The sequence below is a fragment of the Ricinus communis genome, chromosome 9 (assembly GCF_019578655.1).
Source record: "Ricinus communis isolate WT05 ecotype wild-type chromosome 9, ASM1957865v1, whole genome shotgun sequence".
In the NCBI taxonomy this organism is placed as follows: domain Eukaryota; kingdom Viridiplantae; phylum Streptophyta; class Magnoliopsida; order Malpighiales; family Euphorbiaceae; genus Ricinus; species Ricinus communis.
Window position 1 is genome coordinate 6369259 of NC_063264.1, and position 17557 is coordinate 6386815.

The 17557-nt window shown below is 38.6% G+C and overlaps 1 protein-coding gene across 2 annotated transcripts; it reads right to left on the reverse strand.

The window, feature by feature from the left end:
• Window positions 1–123: 123 nt before the first annotated feature.
• On the reverse strand, window positions 124–16178 carry LOC8286859 (E3 ubiquitin-protein ligase UPL1). 2 transcript variants are annotated; one of them, XM_048379146.1, is made up of 16 exons: window positions 15778–16178; window positions 14366–14461; window positions 14061–14267; window positions 5927–13858; window positions 5506–5823; window positions 4282–4483; window positions 3910–4193; window positions 3478–3764; window positions 2158–3277; window positions 1902–2048; window positions 1689–1769; window positions 1322–1547; window positions 1093–1232; window positions 835–941; window positions 529–698; window positions 124–413 (listed from the first exon to the last, which is right to left on the reverse strand). In XM_048379146.1, exons 1-15 carry the CDS (start codon window positions 15808–15810, stop codon window positions 596–598), a joined length of 11283 nt encoding a protein of 3760 aa, XP_048235103.1. In that variant the 5' UTR covers window positions 15811–16178; the 3' UTR covers window positions 124–413; window positions 529–595. The 2 variants fall into 2 exon arrangements, with proteins under 2 accessions (XP_048235103.1, XP_048235102.1); XM_048379145.1 differs by having other exon boundaries at window positions 5927–13861.
• Window positions 16179–17557: the final 1379 nt, after the last annotated feature.

Consider the following 17557-nt stretch of genomic DNA (forward strand, 5'->3'; position numbering starts at 1 on the left):
CAAGATAATTTGACCCAAAAAAAAAGTCTGATGAGACTTTGTGATTAAGTAATTAACAACCAAACCACTTAAGAAATTTTTCAAGCCCATTCTAATTTATAATTGCCAATAGGAGCTTATCGATTAAGGAATAAAAGAGAAGGCTAATATATGAACATTGAAAATGACATATTTTATCTATCAACATTTTTGTATGCTCTGAAAAAGATTTAACATTGACATGGCAAGAAAACCCAAAAATGATATACATTAGCCAAAACCCCATTATGCTGATACTGCACCACAGAGCTTCGCTTGCCCACCTCCACCTCCACCTCCACAATGCAGAAGCAACAATGCCTCGTACCCTCTCAACAGTTGCCTTTCCTTCTGTTATTCTAATTCCCTATCCATCTGTAAATCAAATCCCCTATCTGGACGGAATTCAACAAGAAAACAATCGTCAGTTATCACTATCTTCATTCACAACTGGTAAAAATAAAAACTCAAAACAGATCTAAGAATCATGGGATATTTTCGTTAACTGACATGTACATAAAATCCGAAGACAGAATGCTGGGATTTCCTGCTAACTGCATGGTATTTGACCCAGTGGCTAACCAAATCCAAACCCTTCACTTGCTTCATGTATAGCAAGCAACAAACGTTCTTGCAGCTGCTCCTTGGAGGTATACTCAGGAAGGTCAAGCTGGTTAAAGCTGAATAATCAAAAAAAAGAACGAGAGAAAAGAAAACCCAAATCAGAGGCAGATTTCGCATTTCCAGCAGCCAGGCTCACACAAACAAAAGATGGAAAAAAAAAGATCGAATATCCATCATTTACTCGTAACAGACCATGTATGAGCTGAGGGCAACCGCTCCGGTGCTCCATATGCCTTGTGTATCTGAAACCGTTGAGGACCAGAGATGCCTTGTAATGCCTTGAAACCCTCCAATGGAACCTGAAAATCCACCAGTTGATGATTAGAGTCACAGAAACCTAAATCTAAAGCATATTTAAATATAAGAATACAAATAACCCACAAACTTATCAGATACGGGTATAGCTGTACTCTTGTACAGTAGCATGGTATGAGTAGTTCAACAAACTACCTTTGACGTTCCAGTAACAAATTGCAGCAGTCTTGCCATATCTTCCTTGTTAAAACCTTTAACAACCTCCCAAAACCATTGAACAACAGTAGATGCTGCAGTATAGCCAGTATACTCTGTGTTGGCTTTTAGGTCATCCACTGCAAGCAGTAAAGTAGTGTTCAGATACTAACAAAGAAAAGTAAATAAACCACAAACAAAAAATACAAACATAAAGAAGCGAACTCACAATCAATTTCGGGAAGTCCACTGATTAGTAGCTCGAGCTCTTTATCATTAAAGATAGAAATTAGTTCCCGAGGGACCAATTCATTGAACCCCTCCAGGAAGGAATTGATCTGAGGACGAATAGCATTTGTCAAAATATGGTCAGCAACAAGGTCCACATACTCGTGTTTTGTTTCTTCTGTAACCCTTATATTTCTTCCTCCAGGTTTAAGCTCAAAATCAGTAACCTAATTCAAGCAAAATACTATCAATGAATACAAGCTTGTCAACCAGATAAGAATTCAAACAGAGTAATCATATTCAAGCAAAAGATTAGATATTACACATACAAACTCAAAACAACATTAAATGTTTATCGTGTAGAGTACCTCAGTTTTCTCATAAAGTATGTGCTTTTCCTCATCAGCATCCATGCTGAATGTCAAGTCAGGAATATCACTCACATCATTCTGAAACAAAAGATATTCAGTAAGAGATAAAATGCATCATTCCTCATCAAGAATCTTGCCCATGGAAAACAAATGTAAGTAAAGCACGATAAAGAAAGTTGAGAAAAGAAGACCATGATTTAGTTCACTAACCTCTAGCATCCACTTCAAATTCTTGTAATAATCAGGATCAACAGCCTCTATGTCATGGTATGTCACCTTCACACCAAGAATGTGCTTGTAGAAAGACCGTGTAAAATAAACATCCAAAAGTTGCCCATCAAACAATGCCTTTGCAACCTACAGAGATTTCCACAGCATAAACTGTTCAAAAGATGTGCCTAACACAAACCGGTCAACCCACAAACACGAAGAAAGAGCTCAGGTATTTTTAGTTCTAGAGAATTACCACACGACCAACAAACTTGAAATAAGAAAGATGTTCAGTCTGATAGACAGAATTAGGATTTGGCTGGAAAGTTGCATTATTTCCCACAGTGGTGAAAAGCAATGCACCCTTGTCAAATATTACTCTCGATAGCAGTTGATACCACTCTCTAGTCAAACCTCCAGCATCAATACCCTCTTCACCTTGGAACTGCACATTTAACCGTCCTTTCAAATCCTGACTAGGTCGCATCCTCAACTGATTGTATGAATCCTCCAAAACATATGCTCGTCGAACACTTATACGCAAAGGACCAGAGAGATGTTGCTCATGCTGTTGCCTTATTCTTGAGCGGAAATATGATCTTTTGTTGTCAAAATCGATCAGTCTTGGTGCTTTCAGCAGCATAGAAAGAGATTTCTCCAACAAGCTGGGATTCTGTCTTATAAACGTGTTCAATAGCCGACGATGCTTTTCTGCAAACCTAGCAAAAGTGACAGCACCATCGAATTTTCTCAGAGAATCAGCACTACACATGGTCAAGGAAGCAGAATCCCCAACAGACTCTTTGACTTCTCTTGCAGTTACATTGGCATGATCTTGCTGCAAAAAGGAGTTGTTTGCTTGCAGCTTTTCACACAAAACAAAGAATGCTTCAATAAAAGGCAGTAATCTCTGGGTTCCAGGAGGAAGAGGAGATGAAGTGCCCTGCCCATGCTCCCCCAAATTTATATTTGACACAGTTGGAGTGAAAGAGCCCTGACCCAGTTGTGTCTCTGTCACAGTAATGCATTCACTCAATTCTCGCCACAAGGGCTCAAGTGCAACATTTAAGTTCCACATGGTGGCCTGCTCCTCGTGCTCTCCATCACTCTTCAACACCATATTTTCATTAGCACTTGATGAGATGAGTGAGCTGAGTGCCTGTAGCACACGTAGAATTGCTGCCCCAGCCATGGAACCAGCACTCAGTCCCAGCATGTGTGTATTCCTCAGGGTGACAAGTTCACTGACAGCCGAATTGCTCAAACCATGAGCTAATTCTGAAAGCTCTGAAGTAAAGAACTTCCTGTGTGATGCAGCAACTGATGCCAACTTTTTCAGCACTTCCCCAGCTAGCATATAAACTTTATCTGACAACCTGAATTGGTCAATATAAGAGGTTAGGATTCAATTCATTGGTTAAAAGAACAGGGGAGGATCACAGGAGAAAATTACAGCAACGACATACACAGATGAAAGTGAATTGGTAATGAAAATTTAACAAACATGCAGCATGAGAAATAATGGATGGCACAAATTAACATTTTCAGATATAAAAAGAAGAATTCTCGATTTTACCCCTCGCGGCCAAGAAGGCTGCACATATTGCGCAAATCAGATAGCGGAAGCTGCAGGAATATATTACATGTACCAATACTCCTCTTCCCATCTGAAGCAAATAATTTCACACTGGCAGGCTTATCTTCGTGACTAGATTCTGGTTCTGAGGGAGTGTCTTTTTGAGCATCACCTGAAGCTTCACTAACAGTTTGCTTTTCCAAACTTGTGGTTGCCTGTCCAGACAGGGCTCGGCACTCTAATTTTGATGCAGCTGTGTAAATTACCACTTGAAGCAATCCCATAACCTGCCACCAATAGAGAATAAATTATATTACAGAAACCAAAGCTATAAGATATATATGACATCAAAACATGGCCTGATAATTCTGTCATTAAACTAAAAGAGGTCCAAGAGATTTTAGAATCCCTTTGATAATAAATCAGTTATACCTGCTCAAGGTGTGCACTGCTGCGCAAAAAATGTGGTCGATCCAGGAGCTTCAGGAACAGTATCAATGGAACATCATCTGCATTCACCAAAGGTTTTGATGAATCACCTCCATCTCCAATTTTCTCCTTACCCTTACCCAACTTAGTTTCCAAACATTTTGGATTTGATTGCTCTAAGACAATCGACGGATCCAAATAGAATAACATATCTGCAATGGAGGAATGATTTGTAGCCAAATACGTCAAAATTTCAAGAACACGATGCAAAACCAGAGGAGGCAGCCCTGTAAATAACAAAATCAAAGATTAACTGAGGTAAAAAAAATATAAGGGCGTAGAAAATAGTGATTCCAAAAGATAGAAGAGAATTACCATCTAGCAACTGTGATCGACCATAAACAACATTAGACTGACAGCCATAAAGCCTCTGGGAGTTTATTGCAGCCAATTCACAAACTGACCCTTCAGCCTCAGGTTTGATCATATTGAGCAAAAGACGAACTAAAGTAGCCCTTGTAACGCTGTGTGCACAAAGGTTTAACAGAAGTCTTTGCAGAAGGCCTTTCCCAAGCGGCTAGGCACACAGAAAGAAACAATATGTAAGTTAGCAAAACATTAAAATAATGTTCAGGACCATGACACTGAAAAGTAAACAAGAAATTGTTCTAGATAAAATTCAAAACACACACTACCAGAATTTTAAAAAAAAAAAAGGAAAAAGAAAACCAGAGCAATATTAGCTGTATTCTATTCTTTTGAACAATATGGTCAAGTATATCCTTGGGTTTCTCTTTGATATCCAATATGGTCAAAACTAAGTGATAAAGGGAAACATTTCTTTAAGCATAAACTTTTTGAAACAACAGGCAACGTGTCTAACGTACTTCAGCAGCGGAGATGGTAAGCATATCGTGCTTGTTAGTGCCTTCACTTCCACTCATGTTTGTTAACTCATGGCTTGACAACATGATACAAAGGAGAGATCTAAACTGTTAATACTAGACTCCACAATCAAATTTTTCAATATTGCAAGCCATCCGTTACATACAGGGCTGTTGCTTGTATTCAATCACTGAACTGACAGCTTCCTACTGAACTGAAGTGTTTGCTAACAACCATTTTGTTCAACAAAATCCAAATTAGAACATTGACTTGAAACATAAATCTAAGATTTCTTGAATGATTGATCAAATGCAAATTTAATTATTAATTGAAATATCTTCAAAAGCATAAACGTACTGTTTCTATATGTCAGTCTTTCAAATATCTAAACATGATAACCCAAATATCAACCTCCTTCATGGAAACCTTGCACATATATGATGTCTCCATACCTGGTCTAGCCAGTCCCAACCATAGGTAAAAGCCGTGATTTGTAACATGTCGAGGGCCAATATAACAGTGTTCACCTCTTTTACATGCATTGGATCATGGAAGCATGAACTTGCATCGAATCCAAATATTTATCCAAGAATTCCAAACCACTTTGGCAGGATAGTTATTGAAATAAAGAACAGACGCATAGAAACAAAAAATAACTATCCAGCCAGAAAGGATTAGTTCTCTATGAGCCATGGTGTTGAAATATCCCTTTACCTGTGCCAATCGAAGCAGACGGATTAAACCCTTCAAAGCACTGGCATCCAAAAGTGGTTCACCTTCAATCTCCTTCACCTTCATGCTATCTGCCATAGCAGAAGCTGCTCTCCTTCCAATAGTAACTCCAACACCCCTGTCCATCACTGTCTGCCTATCAAACCCTAAACCATTTCTACGACTTGCCAACCTATGGCTGCTTCCAAACAGGCTGCGAGCCTGATAATGACTCATTGCCCGATCCCTTAGCATTTGTGCTTCAGCAAGTAATGGAGAAGGTAATGCTGATAATACTGCTTCTGAAGAAGTCAAAAGTACCTGGAACAAAAAAACTTTAAGAAATCGAAAAATAAAAAAACAACACACCAAAGGATAATCGGTGCTCTACAAGTAAGGAAAGGCAAAGTTCAAAATTCCAAACCTCTTCACGCAAATCAGCAGGGAAAGTAGCAATTATTGAAGCATTATCCATATCAACAGGTTGACCTTCAGCCTGCTGTGCAATCCTCTGTGCTCTCTGCTGTGCCAAAACTTCTGCTTGGATATCTGGAGGAAGGGCAGCCAAAAACTCAGGATCAATGTCATCAACAGGAGGTGGCGTGTAATTTGGAGGTTGTACAGACTGAGCTTGCTGGGATGCTAGTACTTCTGCCCTTAAGTCTTCAGGTAGCGCCTCCAAAAAGGTCGGATCAATTGCACTTGCACCAGAAGCCTCATTATTCGCACTAGCTTGGTCAGTCTGATTACCTTCTTGAGCAACCAGAGTTTCTTGCCTAGATGATGGCTCATCCACACCATGTTCAGGAGCAGTAATCGGTTGCTCGGATTGATCTCCTTCGGCATCAGAACCATTCATATCAACATCAACATTTGTATGATCCAGATTAGGCATTACCAAACCAGAATCCAGGAAGACATTATTACTGGACTGACCATCCATTCTTGCAGAAACATCACAATCCACAGCCTCAACAGGCATGCCATGGAGACTTGCAGGCTCTTCTGGAACCCCTTCACAATGCGGAGCAGCATGATATTCTGTGGATGAGTTGACAGGCTCCGGTATTCTCTCTACTTGGTCAGCAGCAATGCCATTGCCTTCTCCAATTTCCATGTTATCATGACCATTTGGTGTACTGTTCAGAGAAATTGTTTGAACTAACATGGACTCATGCAACTGTACGCATTCACCTGCATCTTCAACTGAGGATGAGGGATTAACTTGCTCTTGAAAAGAAACACTTTCAACTGTAGGATTAAGTTGACGTGCCTCTTCATTACCATTTTCTTGTTGCTGAACTTCAGTTTGCTGACTGCTGGTGTTATCACCTTCCAAAACTACCTGGCCATCATTGGATGGTGGATCATTAGATGGTTGACTCTCTTGCAGTCCTGAATGCTGAGACTGCCTTTCAGTATGACCACTGGGTGGAGCAAGGCTGCGCAACTGAGATAGGAACTGTTCCTCTACTGCTTGTGCAATCACAGCGGCTTGATTACTTGCTTGTGGCTGACCATCATCAGTCCACCGACCATCACCTGGACCTCTTCGGCCCTGCATCTGCAATGAGTCCATACCTACAGAATAATCAGTTAAAGGCGGAGGGGCTGCACTGGTCAAACGATCACCAAAGAGACTACTCGGCACATGATCATATGGAAGGACGGGAGCATCAAACATGTAAAAGTGAGCTGCATCAAAGCTTCCAGATGACAGTGCTTCTAAATCTCTAGATGAATGCGCACCTGATGACCACATAGAAACTAGATCTCCTGATTGTGATGGCCTTAAGAGCAGAGGATGTTGAAATCCATTCACTTCTGTGACTGATCGCTCCAAGGAAGACCTACCACTCTGACGCCGCCGCTCAAAACCTAAAGGTCTGCGAAGGCCAAAAAGGTCATCCACATTCACCCCTTCAAAAGGCTCAGCTGCAACATCAATTAGACTGCTTGCAGCTCCAGGTTGGCCAAGAACCTGCAAATGATCTAGCCCATCAAGGGCTTCTCTCCACCTTACCTCTATGACGCGATGCTCGTGAAAATCATCATCCTCATCAATCATCTCATCAGTGTAGTCATCCCCCAAGCCGGTATCATCATGGTCTTCCACATCAGTATCTGCTAAAGACATCATCCCAGCACCATCCTCAGCAATATCCTCATCCTCATCCTCTCCATCATCATCATCCTCATCCTCCTCACCATCATCTCCCATGTCATCATCCTCGTCACCCATATCATCATCTGCCCTACTTTCAACCCGAAAAGTCATATCAATTTGGTCAGTATTGTGCAACACACCACCTTCTACCATTTCTTCACGCATAAAATCCATCCCTATCTCCATGGGTGGATTGGCAACCATTGTCTCTTCTATTTCTACCCTCATTTCTTCCTGAACCGACAGATCTGGATGTGTATCATAATTACTCTCAATTTGAGTAGGAACTTCATTTTCCTGTTCTTCATTGTCCTCTGCATTTGGCAGTTCTGCTGTTTCACCGCTATTCTGATTATGCTCCCCTGCACCAGCAGCTGATGTAGTTGTTTGATTATCAGGTCTTCCATCTGACCCGATGCCTTTTTTCTTGTTCAGACCCTCAGATTTAAGAACTTGCTCACTGGCATTAGCAGCTCTAGTCAGGCTTTCCAGTGCCTTTAGTAGAAGATTGACAATCTTTGGAGCATCAGGATGGTCCAAATCAATTACTTGGAGAATACCTGTTAGACACTGAACCATTCCACCATCTATCATGTTCTTTGCTATGTCCGGTGAGCACCCAGAACCAGGTAAGTTTCCAGAGGATGCATTTTTGGACAATATAGAGTACACCAAATCGGCCAGTAAAAAAACTTTTTTATCAGGCACTAACATGCTTTGACTTGAATTACTCTCCAAGTTAGAGAATGCAGACATAGCTTTCACAAGTTCATTAATTACTCGCCTCCGCCCCTCCCCAGAACGGCCACACAAAACCACCAGGAACCATGAGGCCTTTTCAGACAACTTGTCTCTCCATTCATCAGGCCCTGCAGATTTATCGGTAGATATTGGAAGTAGCCGGTGTAAGACATGATGAAGTATACCACAATGCCCTGGACTATCTGTTTGATTAGACCCACGGAGTTGACATAATTCTGAATCTCGCTTTAGTATAACCCCAACTGCATGTACATACATAAGAAGAATATCACTCAATAACTTGAGAACAAAAGTCACCTTCGCCAGACCAGCAGATCTCTCAGATTCAGACTCCATTTTCCTTGTCTCATCAATCTTGGATTTTCCCTTCACCTTGGTAGCAGGTTCATCCACCTCCATAGAAGTTGAGTCACTTATACAACCTTCCTCACTTTTCGGCACAGGAAATTTCAACACTATGTCAAGAAGCTGATCAATTACTTGAGTAAGGTTGGCAGGAATCTTTTTATGGCCTTTGGCACATTTACCTGATCCATCATGTACCTTGTTTTCAGAAATGCGGATAGATTCTTCAGCACCTGATGCTTTTGACTTGTCCTTTTCCTTCTCCTTTTCCTTTGATAATACCACAAGGGTCCTGCCCCCGGACGAGTCCAACTGACAAACTGCAGCAGCAGCTTTCATAAAGACCACAGGATCTCTAGAGATAACAGGTGCCATTGTTGTCAAAAATGTCCGAGGATTAGTACGCCCCGCATGCCTGTTTCCACTCAGAGTTTGTCGTATTTCCAATTCCATGGCCGTTTGCAAAGTCTGGGGGTCTTCAATGAGATGTCGAACTATAGCAGAAGCAACAGTGTCATATCCAGGGAAAAAACAACTCCTTGGAAGACTAAAAAGAGCAGATAACCCTCCATTTTCAAGAAATTGCAGTGCGAGTGAGTGAGTTTTTGTCAAGCGAGCACATAGCTGCAAAACAGCCTGCATAATGACAGCAGGAACATGCTGCTTCATCAAGTCACAAGCAAGTAGCAGCACCTTATGACTCTCTTCAACAGTCAAATAACCAGTAGACTTGCCCAATATTTTCTCAAATGCTGAGCCACTTTCTTTTTCAGGACCATCTGAAGCCAACTGTCCTTCTGTAACTGATAGAGAGACTGAAGAATCTGGCAGAGATCCTGTCTGACTTCCTTCAACAGCTTCAAAAGAAATTCTAGGCCTGGACTGCAACATGTTGTCTAAGATAAGCAATAACGCGCTAATGCATTTTGGGACAAGAATCTCACTGGCTGATACATTGTTGGCCTTGAAACTCACGAGGATATCTATTGTAGCAGGTATTATACCATTTTCCGCAGCAATTTCTCTTACAGTCCCATCCTCAAAAACCAGCAAGGCTAGTATATGAGATATCATACATAATGCACTAGAATCCTTTGAAAAGTCTAATGGACACAGTTTCATCTGCTGAATAAGATAAGATGCTACCTTCGGACGGTCCTCTCCTTTATTCCGATTGCAAAGAGTCACCAGCAAATCAGTCAATGAGAATGCCATTGTATCACTGCTCTGAAATAACTTTACTGATGCCGCAAGAATATCATCAACAGGAGGTGCCTTCATTTGCGCTTCTTCCGTCAGTAGATCTACTGACTTGTCCACATTGTCAACTTTAGACCCTTCTGATGAACTACCTAGTGACAGAGCAAGTGCTCGAGCCAATTCATCATCCTCCTGCACAGGATCATCAGCATGACTAAAAAGCCACTCCATGGCCAGTTCGACACTATTTGTTTCTACCCGTCTTAATGCCTCCTCAGCTCTTGCCCTAGAAAAACCCATTTCAACAATGGTTGCAATGGTACCCTCATCAGGTGGTGGTGGCATAAACCTTTGATTTGCGTTTCCCGAAACACCAGTACGGTTCCTTTTGACATCACCAACACCAGAATAGATATGTGTAACAACAGAAACAATAGAAGCAACAAATCCTGGAGTACAACTTGGAAACATGGGATGGTTCCAAATAGGCAGTATCACATCCAAAACCTGAGATTGCAACATGCGAACAAAGACTTCAGGATCTCTTGGGACAGGAAAGAGACCAATCGATAAACCAACTGCAACTGGCTGAACAAGCAGCTGGGCCTGGGATGCAGAAGTTGGAGAAATGAGTGAAGTTGAGTTAACAAAGTACTCAAGAACACGACAATAGCTTTGTAATGTGTCAAGCAGCCATGTACTGTGAGATAGCTTATTTCCTTCAACTGCCTTTTCATTATCAGCACTGGGTGTAGGGAAAGGGTGCGGTAAAGTCCATAACAACTGGCTTGTGGCTTCAAATGTTGTGAGCAGCTCTTTAAAAGCACCATGTACATAGAAATTATTAACCATTGCTGTATAGCAAGTGCGACGCCTACTGTCAAATGTAAGTGCGGCCATATCATCCATAATCTTTCCAAGATATCGACATTTCACTGATAGTGACATATCAAGCCCAGAAGTAGAATACCCAGAGAAATTGAGAGCCTCAAGAAATATTTTAGCCAGGGCAGTGCCAAGGGTTTTCGAGGCTGAACTTAATGACCCTACATCAGCTCTACGACGGTTTGGTGATGTAAATCCCTTCACAAGGGCTGTGAAGAAAGAGCGCGAGGTGGAAGCCAGCTTGTTCAGATTTTCAAGAACAAGAACATCAGGACTCCTCTTTTTAACATCCTGGGAGGAAGTCTCTGGTACATTTGGCGGAGCCTCAGAATCAATGTGTAAAGAATCCAGGTGCTGACCAGTCCTCCCACCACGTATGCGAGCTATTCCATGACGAGTACGACGATGTAAGCCTTCACCTGAACGAAGAACTGAAAGAAACTCACGCTCGCCACCCCAAAAGGATTGAGTACCATTTCTAATAGAAACTGGGTTCAAATACCTAACAACTGGAATATTTGCATCATCATCACTCTCTCTTCCAACAACATTAGAGGAAGAAGCATCTGCACTCTCAGTTTCTTGATCTGCATGCCTCTTCTCATCCACTTTAGAATCATTACACAAAGAAATTTGCCAAACTATTTCCCGATATGTCTTTCCGAGATCCTTTAAAATATCAGCATCTGAGGTACCCAATTCAGAGACAACAGTAGTAGTCCCCTTCAACAAAAAATTGGAAAGAGAAAGCATACCTTCAAGGCTGGCAAGATACCTCAGAACCTTTGTTTGATTAGCAGATTCAACTGTAGCAAGCTGAGTTCCTCCAACTGAAACTAAGAGTTCATTTGTGGCTTTCAAATGTTCTCTCAAGAATGAGCATACTGCTCTAGACAGAGAAGCAGAATGCTGCTGTGAGAAGTTCTTAAAAGCAATAGAGATACTCTGACCAATTGATGCTGAAAGAGGCATGAGGGGCAAGTTAAGTAACTGCAGAACAGCATCAATCCCCTTCTTCTCAATAAATATACGACATGTATCAGCATTTTGAAGAATTGTCTCAAGAAGACGAGCAGCATTGCTTACACAATCAGGGAGGAATGACTCAATACTCACTATTGAAGCATCAGAAAGATCACTAAGATGCTCTGAACTATCCATCCTGGTAGATTCCTTAACATCTGATGGAGCAGAACCCCTTTCTTCAGCATCAGTTTCCATAGGAACAGGAGTTGAGCAGGAAGGAGGATCTGAGGATGAGCAAGAAGCATCAACTCCAGACCCAATTTTCAAAATGGCATTCAAGATTTCAATTACCATATCTACTCCAGGTCCACGCAATGAGGAAGCATGGCGCATTAGTTCATCCAGTCCAGTAGACAAGGACCCTGGTGTCTCGCCAGCAAGGGCACGCAAATACGTTCTAGATGTAAATATTTTCACAAAGCACCTCAAAGCATTACGATCTCTTACAGCCTGAAGGCCAATATTGTTCAGGCACAATGCATCCAAACATTGAGGTATACACATTACGGCCTCTGCAGAGCAGAGAACACCATCCATTATAGCATCTAGAAAAGCAGAAGGAAGACCAGCTGCCTCTAATACAGGAAAACAGGTCGGATCTTTGTGAATTAGATCACTCATGACAGTCGCTGCAAGTGAAAACACCCCACCACCAAAATCTTTTGACCTTCTAAATATTACACATAAGCATTGTGGCAACAAACTCTCCTCAGATCCATAGAGACGTGAAGTGTTACCAGGGGCATACGTTCCGAGGGATATAGCACGTAACAGAGCTTTCATCAATAATCGTCTATGATACGAAACCAATGCCTCAGAATATAATGGATGCATATTATCTAGCTCAGAGGAGGCGCCTGAAAGTGCTTGCAAATTTCTCCCCCTAGAATCAGAATCTTCACCTTGTTGCTTCAAGCCATTTTCTACAAATGATACTTCTACCTTCAGGCGATAGATGGTATCATCCAAGCCACCCAACTCTCTGAACAATGCAGCAGCTGGGTTACTAAAATCCATGAAAGTTTCTAGAATATGCACAGCTGTGCCAACCAAATGCAAGTGCTGAGGATCAGTATCCTTAAGGAGAGGTAGAAGAGTCGGGATAAACCCTGCCTCACGCATTGCTGAGCAACCTGAAGATGATGATACCAAAACAGTGACGAGAGATAATAATGCCTCAGCAAATACAACAGACCACTTTGATGTACCACTGATAACAGAATCAATGGCTTTTTGCATAAGGCTAGACAGAATGCCACGATGCCCGCCAGATGTGACAGCAGCTAATACTGCAGGTTGGCGGGACCGATCTTGAGAAAGGGCGACTAATGATAGGAGACATAAGATTCGAATTTTCTCAGGAACCGCATCTTCATAACTGAGTAGTGAAACTAACTCATTCACAAACTCTGGCTCGGAATTAAAGAAAGAAACAAGGTCATCAGCATCGCTGCTTGCTTGAACAAGAACAATGAAGGCATACAGTCGAATGCATGTGTACTGCTGTTGAGAAGCTAAAGAGCCAAAAGCCCTTGCAAACCGCAGCCTTGTCAACAGAGAGAATCTTAGACTGGAAGGTACTTTATATTCTGCAACTAACTTATTTAAGAGCTGCAGATCAGTTTCTTGACAGGTATTCACATTGGGCAAATGAATGGTTTTTAGACCTTGGTTTGACTGTCCATTGGCACGGCTCTCATTTGATGATTCATCCAGTTGATAGAACTCAAAATGAAGTGTGCAACCTAACTCATATGCAACAGGATCACACCCATTTTCCACAGTACAAGCAATCAATCCAAGCCCCTCTTCCTTTCCACCCCAGCCTTGTGCTAGTGAAAATAGTTTTGCATTCAACAAAGTGTCTCGAATGGAATATTTTCCAATAGTTTTCTTTAAAAAAGCAGCCAAAGTTTGCAGGCAAGCCTCTATTACATCTGCATCGGTGGAAGCAAGAAGAAAAGAAAGATGCTGCTGCAAAAACACAAATAACAGAAAGCCAAAATTTTAGGGTTCATGGGGCAGAAGGAAAAATAAATAAAAAAAGAAAAGAAAAGAAAAGAACAGTTCACAAATACTTGATAAATAATCATTACACAAGTTCATTACCAATAAAAACAGAAAGAAAACGAAGAAAAAGAAAATCACATAATAATAACAGGCAAGAATATACCTCATAAGAACTATAAAAATGCTTATTTGTGCAATTCTCCAAAATTATTCTGATAACACGGAGAATTTGAAGAACAGCTTCTCTTGGGAAGGGAGGATCAGATTCCAAAAAGTTGTCCTCAACCTGCAAATCTTTTCTTGGTTTTATGTGCTTCTCAAAAAATGAATCAAAATGGTTAAAAAGATCAACCCAGTGATGGAAGTCCCCCTGCACCAACATAAAACAAATGTAAGTAAAACAAAGCATCACTGGAACTGCATAACAGCAGGCATTGATTCTCGATCATATAAAGGCTATATAGTCACCTTATCGAACTCCCAAACAAAACCTTTCAGCGGTTCCTCTATATTCTCAAGCGGAGTAGAAGTAACGCTATTGATGAAGGACTTGATTTTGGGAGGCTGATAAAATCACCCAAAAAAGAAAAATGGTTTAAGCACTCGTAGGAATAAAATGATCAAGGAAAAGAAGTTCAAAGAACAAAAGGAAAAAAAACGACAGAGAATGCCAACTCATCAAGAACATAACACCATCTAGCATTTCCAAAACTTATTTACATCCCTTCCAAATGAAATTGTTTAGAAATAAATATTCAACTTCAGCTATGCTATGAAGAAACAAATTGCAGTCGTCAAAAATTTACAAATTAGAAGTTATTAACAAAAAAGTATCATTACATTGGCGATGTGAAGGTACAATATAGACATAAAGAATTTAGCTAGTTGATGCTAAAGGAGCACAAGTTAAGAAAACAAAAAAAAAAGAGAAGTACTGAAAAATAACTTATCACCATACTCAATCCTATAATCCACCCTCACATAAATGTTCTCTAGAGAAGCAATTAATTTGTCTTTATGCACAGAGACTCTCATAACAGACAATATGTCAAATATTGACAGGAAAAAAGGTCAAGCTCATAATAGTTTTAACTGCAGTAAGATACAAAAGCAACCCAAATATAGGTCTTAGTTATCTGAACAGACAACATTCTCATAACATTTTGAGCAATCTTGTAGTTTAGGCTCTCAAAAATATTTTTTAAGAAAATAAACACTCGGACTCTCTCCTATGTTTCTAAGACCTTCTCCAACAGACAAGAGAAGGAAATGAAAGATTAAAACAGATCACTGAAAACAGATCACTGAAAACCTAGAAACGCTGACAGCCTAATGCATAAAATCGCAGTCATTCCATATAAGCTCTTTATAATGATAACCTAAAAAAGTGACATAATGACACAATTATCAAGCTCAAACAACATAAACACTAAAATTGTCACATTGGGAAACTATGATATTTTCAAGTCAAGCAAACAGTCAGAAAACAGAATTGCAAAAGGTACATGAGGATTCAATCATATAAGCAATCAAATATATATATATATATATATATAACAACTTAAATTCCATTTAACAAGAGCTCCAGTATAATAAAGCAAATTAACATGACAAAAGCATTCTTCATAATATAATATAGAATAAAAATTTGAGAAGAAAAAACCCTAGAGATAGAAACAGAAATGACAAATAGCCCTACAGCAAAATTAGTTATACAAAAATTAACAAAAAGAAGAAATTATAATTCAGTTTCTAAATAATAATCTTTACATCACTAACTCATTACTGACCACTTCATAATGAATTGCACCATAAACTAATAACACTAAATAAATTTAAGAAAAAAAAGCATAGTAATTAGTGAATAAAATAAAACTGACCACTTCTAAAGACCTCCTCCTTTTAAGCTTCATATTGAATCAAAAAGCATTGCCAAAACAAACAAAAAAATAGCACAAATTAAAATGACCGATCAAATTCACCAAACCGGGAATCGATCGATAAAACAATAACAGCGAGGGAATTAGTAAAGTAGGGTTTTTCAATCACTATTCACAAATGATCGGAGACCAAAAAGATAAAAGAAATTGATATTTTGCAATCGAAACTTAGGGGTTTCTTTTCCTTGTGAGATCGAATATAAGTGTTATATCTGTTATTATTTTATATAAAAGGAGAATTGGGGTTACATGTGGAGAGAGAAAAAAAATGGGTGTTTTAGAGAGAGAAAAAAAGGAAGCTTGAGAGGAATTCTATTTAACTGAGAAAAGAAGAAAGAAAGCTCCAATTGAAAGAAGAAAGTGTTGTATTTATATTATCTGAGATGAGAATATACAAAAATGTATTTGGAGAGTAACACTTTCATTTATTTATTTTCTTTCTCTTCTCTGTGTTTGTTTTTTTTAATTCATCTTATTAAAGAGCAATTGGCTTTTGATACAATAGGAAATTAAACACCCAATAATTACCCACTAAATTGAAATACTATACTATTAAAATCAAATTAATTTGATAATTATAGTTCTTTGAATTATTAAGGTTCCTTATTAAAAATATTTAGTTATGTAATTTCTAAGTTTTAATTGTCAAGATTATTCCTAAAATTACTTATATTATGAAATTATAAGAAAGAGATTTAGAAATAACAACAATCATGAAAATGGTATAAATATATAAAAATAATAACTCCAATTAAATCTTAAATAAGTATTACAAAATTATTAAGATAAAATGTTAACTAAAAATGTCACTTATTTACTACGAATAAAAGTAAAAAAAAATCATATATTAAAATATAGTATATGATAGGTCCAAAGTGTTTTAGAGATTTAATAATATATTTTTATATATAATATGCTAAAAATATGTATTTTTACCTCACTTAAGTTTAATTGTCTAATTTCATATAATATTAGCCAAGAAAGAAAATTACGGAGAAAAATATTAAAAAATGAACTTAATTGGATATGTTCGTGTTAAGGTCCAAGATTAAGACGTATTGACTGCTATTTACAAGGGCTGGCCGAAAATTACAAGACTCAATGTATATTTTAGTCATTTTATATTATTATTATTATTTATATTACAAATTATTTATTGAATATTATTTTGTGGATATAAATATACTTATAGTTTTATCTATTATATAGACTTATATTAGGTATACTTATTTTTAGAAATACTTACTTAGAGGAAGATTTTTTTCTATATATATCTCTGCAAATCTAATTCTACAGTAGCAGGAGAGTTTTTTCTTATATGCTCTCTCCATCTGTCCACCATTTATTCTCTCTACAATTCTCTCTACAATTCTCTATAGTTTTTTTATAATCACTTTAGTTTAGTTTTCATTATTTTTTTAAAGATCTAATGAGCTTTTTAATAAGTGGAAAGTGAAGATCAATCATTTGTATACTTGAATATAGAGCTTTTACTTTATTATTTTATGTCTTTCCATTTAATACTATAATCATTGGATTAAATATGTTATGCTAGTTTTTATTAGTGTTTAATTCAGTGTTTTTACTTTTGTATGAACCATGTTATTTATTATTTGATTAATGATTTCTTTACTTTCATATCTTTATTAGTTTCATATGTTATTGTTAGTTAATCATCATATTAATTTAGCAATAGTAATTGTTATGAACATATTTAGGT